This window comes from Dioscorea cayenensis, chromosome 14 (assembly GCF_009730915.1).
Source record: "Dioscorea cayenensis subsp. rotundata cultivar TDr96_F1 chromosome 14, TDr96_F1_v2_PseudoChromosome.rev07_lg8_w22 25.fasta, whole genome shotgun sequence".
In the NCBI taxonomy this organism is placed as follows: Eukaryota; Viridiplantae; Streptophyta; class Magnoliopsida; order Dioscoreales; family Dioscoreaceae; genus Dioscorea; species Dioscorea cayenensis.
The window spans coordinates 16,713,675-16,720,562 of record NC_052484.1 but is presented as its reverse complement, the minus strand read 5'-3'; the positions used below and the strand labels follow the sequence as shown (position 1 = coordinate 16,720,562).

At 31.9% G+C, this 6,888-nt stretch overlaps 1 protein-coding gene across 1 annotated transcript; it reads left to right on the top strand.

Moving 5' to 3' along the window:
* Window positions 1–3,761: 3,761 nt before the first annotated feature.
* LOC120276415 (transcription factor HEC3-like) lies at window positions 3,762–4,730 on the top strand. The gene has a single exon (XM_039283150.1). The coding sequence runs from the start codon at window positions 3,767–3,769 to the stop codon at window positions 4,571–4,573; it is 807 nt and encodes a 268-aa protein (XP_039139084.1). The 5' UTR covers window positions 3,762–3,766; the 3' UTR covers window positions 4,574–4,730.
* The last annotated feature ends 2,158 nt before the right edge of the window (window positions 4,731–6,888 follow it).

Sequence of the window (6,888 nt, the reverse complement as noted above, 5' to 3'; positions counted from 1 at the left end):
GCAAGTAATCCAAAAGTCACATACAAACTCAATGAAAAAGCAATCTTTGCAAGCTTTTTGTTCTTCATTCATTTCCTCACACACATTCATTATCAAGAAAGAAAGCAACCCACATCTAATTCCATTTCCTTGGACACTCTCATTCAATTCAGTGCCACCTCTACCCCATCACTATCACAAAGCTACAACTTTGCATATCTTAATTTTCAAGTGATATCATGCAAATGAATGCAATGAGATTTGATTTCAGATCATCTTGGAAATTGTCCATGCTTTGATAAGGAAAGGCCTTGGTAAAGTGAAAGAAGAAGAACAAGGCATAAGTCTGCACATGATATATAAATATATATTTGTCTTGTATTTGAGCATATATTGCCTTTTACTGAGTCTTCCAGTGACCTCACAAAATAATTGAACTGTTCATGATGGATGATGAAACATTCACCTTAGCTAGGGAAGCACCATTTGATGTTAAGGTTGAGGTAGTAACATGAGAGAGAGATAAGAAAAAGAGAAAGGATGTTGTGGCTTCTCATTAAAAAGAAGGCAATGTTATATATATATATATATATATATATATATATACTTATATTATAGATAGGAGGAGAGATCTTTTGTTTTATAGTGTTGTTTCATTCTATAAGTTGGCAGAGTAAAGGGGACCATGCTAGGCCTAGATAGCCTGTTTTTGGCAAGCGTACTCCAAAGAGATGAAATATTTACTCTCAAATATCTTGTGGAACTGTCCACAGTTCATGATGCTATCTCATTATGCTCTCTCATTATCTTATGTTGAAAATTCTCAAGCCACACTTGCACACACACACACACACATACACATGCACACATTATTGTTCATGATGCTTTCATTATCACATGTTGAAATTCTCCAGCTTTCCATGACCTTTCTCAAGAAATCTATCTTATCTATTCGTTTTTTTTATATGTAAATTAGTGGTAAGGTGAGATCAAACCAAAGAATAAGTTCATCTACTATCTTATCTTATCTTTTTCTTTTTTTTTTCGATCCTAATGTAAACCTAATTAGTGTCAAGTTGAGATCAAACCATACTGCGCTTTGTATTAAGTTCATCTATACATATCATATCTATACATCCTATGTGGAAATTCTCAAGCTTTCCATGATATTTCTCAAGAGGTCTATCTATCTTATCTTATCTCATTAGTGTTAAGTGGAGATCAAACCAAAGTACACTTTGTATTAAGTTCATTTATCAATCTATATTATGTTATGTTCATGTGTGTGTACAATTAATACTGAATTGAAGAGCTCTGGTACATCCATGCATGTATGGATGTGATATATATATATATATATATATTGCTATCTGCATGAAGAAACAGATGGCATACTTGATAGAGATGATTAGAATGCATGTCTTCCTCTCTTGCATGATTAACTCTAAGGGTTCTAAAGTTTTCAGAATCATTTTCAATCTGAAAACTCTTGTATATCTCATGAGTAACTATCAATATATATAACTGAAACATACTAAATCAACACTAAGTTATCCATGCAGTTAATAACTAATTGCATGGCCTTATATTTTCAAGAAGGCATCTATAGCTATAATTTGAACCATTTATGAATGTATTTATGTTATGTTCAAATAGGTCCATGTTTTCCTTTGAAAAACAGCGATCTTGTTCCTTTTTGCTTAATCTTCATACAATGTTAATTATAGTGGTGATGATATTGCAGAGACAAATGATAGTTTTCAGACTATATGCAATCTAAGTGAAATGATCAAGTGAACATATATATATGCATACCAAATTTAATTGGTTCTCTTTGAACTTGTAAATATTCATGGATGAATTCCTCAAAAAAGGACCACACCAACAATCGCAACTTTATATTTATGCATGAATTTAGAGTAAGCTCTTATCAAGCTTATTGTGATGATGCCATTGAATACATTTATATTCTATATAAAATCATTCTCCAATGTCTGCTTTCATGCAAAAGAAACAAACATTTCACCTATGAAGGCTAGAAATCCAAATATATAATATCAAAGCCGATAAACCTTTTTATTAAGCATAAGTAGAGCTACATTCTCCTCCATAGTAAGTCTTGTAAAATTAATGCATGTAGAATGATCAAATTGAGAATGATCACTGTCCAACTCAATTTTCATTACAGCATGAATGATTGACATAGAAATCTCCACTGACAATAACGCGAATCTTATACATTGAAATTAGATGATATTTCGACAATGAAGTCAAATCAAAATTCCATTCTAAGCCTATTGTTCTTTTCTTGAGGACCACATGTTCGATATAAAACCAAACGATTGCACATTTAATCCCATCATGAAAACTAAAACATCGAGCGATTTCAAAGATTCTTTCGTTCTGATGAAGTTACTTTAGACCGTCGTGAAAAAGGTTTTTATTCCGTAACCGAAATAATTTGCTCAATGATGACTTGTAGTACAACTTCAGACCGACAAATATGTTCGATTCTCCCTTGTGATTCTTGCTTAATTGACGATAAAGTGCAAACACGATCGAGCAAATCTTTTGCGTGCAGTAAATGAATCACTGACTTAATCGTTTATCATTGCCGGTTACAAACATCTTTATCGACAGCTCATGACGAACAAAGTACAAATTTTACTCAATAGTAAATATTTCAAGTCTAAAGTACAAACTTCCACTTTAGTTTCTTTACCTTCATACTAGAAATGTTCAGCAAGACATGCTCTTCACTTTTGAAAAAAAGCATTCAATGACAAATTGTTTCTTTCTGTGTGACTTTTTCCCAGTATTATATTGAGCTTTAGAACCAGTAGTATATATCAAGCTAAAAATAACTGATTTCACAGCCTTCTGAAACCTCAAACATTAAACAAACTTGAGTCTAATAAAACTAATCAATGTTTGCATTGAATGAGAATTAATTGAGACTTGTCCTGAAGAATCTCCAATGAATGAAAAGAGGTAAATGAGAATATATATATATATATATCTCAACAGTTTGCACCAATTAAGTTTGAAAGAAATGATTATTTTGGTTGGCAAGGATGACTGCAAATTAATAGTGAATTTGGATTGCATATAGCTAGCACTTGTAAGAGCTAGCTTTGTCTGGCACCTTCCATTGTCAATCATATCATCATTATTTCATTAAGTTTTTCTGACCATTCTCCATTCTTATTAATGTATAAATATGCATGTGAAACATAATCAATGTATCTGCATCCTAGATTCCAACCCTTATTAGTTTATTAATTCATGTTATATATTCTCCAAAAGACATGATTAGTAAGATAAGAAAGTGAATTAACAAGTAACAATAGTGAGACATAATAATACACTCAAATTGAATGTAAACAAATTAAATTAAGACTATAGAAACCAGAACTACAATGTATATATATATATATATATATATAAAGGAAACAAGGAAATGAAGAGAAACAGAATTGGGACATAGAGAGGGAAGGTGCCTTAATTGAAGGACAAGAGAAGGAGTCCTAGAAATTTAATGACATTGCATTGAAAACCCATAAAAGAAAGAGAGAATGAAGGAGAGGTCTAGGGATGTGCAAAAGCCTGCAATCTTTCACGAGGGGCACAGCTGTAGAATTGATCATTTTGTGTCTCTCCCTATCATTTCCCCACCAAGCTAATATTTAATATGCCACCATCATACCCAATTCAGTATTCAAAATCAGCAATCTCTCTCTCTCTCTCTCTCTCTCTCATAAACATGCCTAACATCAATGAAAATGAAATGTTTGTGACAATAACCATGGCATCTTTTGGTTTATTTAAAGTCCCCTCAATAAGGATTCATGAAACATGCAAATTAGGTTCTATCTTCTTCTCCATCCCTCTTATCTTGCTTTTTTTTTTTCTTTATCTTTTTGCTCTTTTTACAAAGGCTATATACTTCATATATATGGATATCACCAACAACACTAGCACAAGTAACAATTGGGATCTTGACATGGGTAGCCATCTCCTCCTAGATCAGAACTCATTTGGATTATTGCACACCATGGATCAATTCCAACCCAATCATGTCATGGTTCCCCCATGCTTGAGTGGTGATCAAATGGTAGCTCAAAAGGAGGTGGAAAGAGAGCATGAGAAGGATGATGATGGTGATGATGAAAGATTAGGAACCATGAAGGAGATGATGTACAAGATAGCTGCCATGCAACCAGTAGACATTGATCCTTCTACAATCAAGAAGCCTAAGAGAAGGAATGTGAGGATAAGCGATGACCCACAAAGCATCGCTGCTCGACACCGAAGGGAAAGGATAAGCGAAAGGATAAGAATTCTCCAAAGGTTGGTCCCTGGAGGAACGAAAATGGACACGGCTTCGATGCTAGATGAAGCAATTAGGTATGTTAAGTTCCTTAAAAGGCAAGTGCAAGAGCTACAAGCAAACCAGCAGCAAACAGCCGTGCCGACGATGGAATGGAGTACTTTAAGAACACATGCAAATACACCATCATCCTCTTCATCCTCCGCCGCCTTCGGTGCAAGAACTGGATTAGGGTTTGGCTTTAATGGACATGTCATGCAGTAGAAAAAGAAGAAGAGAAGAAGAAGAAGAAGAGGTAATTAAATCTAGTATTTTACATTATGTTACTGTATGTTGTGTAGTTACTGAACTAAAGATTTCATGTAAGTTTATAATTAATAAAGTTTTATAAGTAATATAGTAACTAAAGAGTGTAGATATGTATAAATGGCTTCAGTTGATGAACTCTTTCTCTTGTTTGCTTACTTACAAGGTGGCAAATATGGCTATGGTTTGTTACAAACTGGTTGACTTTGTGTGTCCCTTGAATCATGAAAACAGTTGGATTGGAATCAAGTGTGTGATGACTTGCTTTGATTTTGTGACCATATGTGTATGATGCTCTGCATTATTTTAATATTCATATATAGCTCATGAAATCTATGTTGCAGGTTTAATTCTTCATGCGAACCATTGAGGTAACATGAACAAATGGTGTATATATATAATTATATACAATCATGTATGTATGAGTGCAAACAAACATGCATGTATGCATGCATGAATAAAATAGGAAAGAAATGCTTGGTGGGCATTAACAGCACTTATTCAGTGTAATAATTGAATATATATGTGATGATTAAGGATTGGCAGATAGAATATACATGTGTGTATTATTTTATGGTGAATTCAAGGCAACTTACTAGATATATATATATATATATACTCATTCAATCATGCAATAAATTATGTTTATCTTTTATGCAATCTCTTTAGATCTTGACTTTTTGTGTTTTTTTGAAAAGAGAAAAGAAATGAGATAAAGAGATGTCATTGGTTGGCAGAGACTAGTTATGCATGGACTTATGACTTGTGAACCAAACTTTTTGTGTGAATCTCAGCAAAGACTTTTGTTCCTTGCGTTCTGGATGGTTAACATGCATTGTAGGGCCCCCCATTCCTTGTAAACTAATAAATAAGATAACATTCTTATTAATAATATAATAATATATATTTTCATATATATTGTTACGCTATATAGTAGTACTCAAACGTATGAATAAGAACATTAAAAAAAAACACGCAAAATTTATATAGTTCGGTCGATGTAACTTATATTCATGGATAAGAAGAAGATTTCTTATTTTTATCCTCCAGAAAAAACCAATACAAGACATAATATGCCTCACACCAAATTGGTCCATACCAAACTATAAACTGAGCCTTTTAATTTGCTATAACCACATATCTCCATTGATTTTTTTCGTCTTAGATTAAGCTCCTAAAATTTTGATCCGGGTAATAATAAAGGGCCGTTCACCATAATCAAATTCAAAAAATCTCAATATATATATATATATATACTTTTATTAGAGTAAGTAATTGGATGCATATAAATAATGTTAGACGTCTTTCATTAAAAGAATTAGAGCTTTGTGACAAGCTACCCGTGAGTTTATAAGTTAACTAGTTAAGGACAGTAAGAAGTGGTTATTGATAATGATATCGTTTCTTAATTTGATTAGAACGAGTAGATCTCGTGTTGAAAATTAAGGGGACTATTTGAATTAAAAATTTAACAAAACAGTGACTACGGATACCTTGATGTTCATTTTTTTGTCCTTCAACATTAAAATAAGTGACACGGGTGCTTGAACCATATTTACTATTATTATTATATTGGAATTGTTTTTTACATTTGCACATATATGCCTTCAGTAAATTGCATATACCACTCACAATTTTTTTTAATTTTATTTAATTTAATTTAATTTATTTTTTTTTGATAAAATCGACAAATGATAAAATAAAAAAAACAAACAAATACAGAAGTGCATCAGTTATTATAACTTGAAATTTATTTATTTATTTATTTATTTATTTTAATATAAATAAATCACATAATTATATAGTTTTTATTATTATATCTCAACACACTTTTTTCAAAGAAAGTCTAACTATCAAGTGTCTTAACTGTGAGAACACCATCATAATTATCACCCACAAATCTAACAATTAAATATACGCCAATATTTATAGGCATAAACCAGTGAAGTCAATATTTTTTTATTGAAAATACTATATTATCAATCTGTTTTTTACCATTAACTTCGTTAATAGCAAAATAAGAAAAAGAGCGATGGTAAATTGTGTTTTTCATGAAAAGAAAAAAAAGGTTGATTTTTTTTTACGCCATACTATATCCACAGATATAGCATCAGGCGCAAATTTTCATCAAATTTAATAATAATAATAATAATAATAATAATAATAATAATAATCCAATGTGGCAGGGCAGTGCCACATTGGAGCAAAAGGAGTATAATTGAACAGATGACACAGTTCAAGCACCAAAAGTGTAAGTCTCCATACAGAAAAGC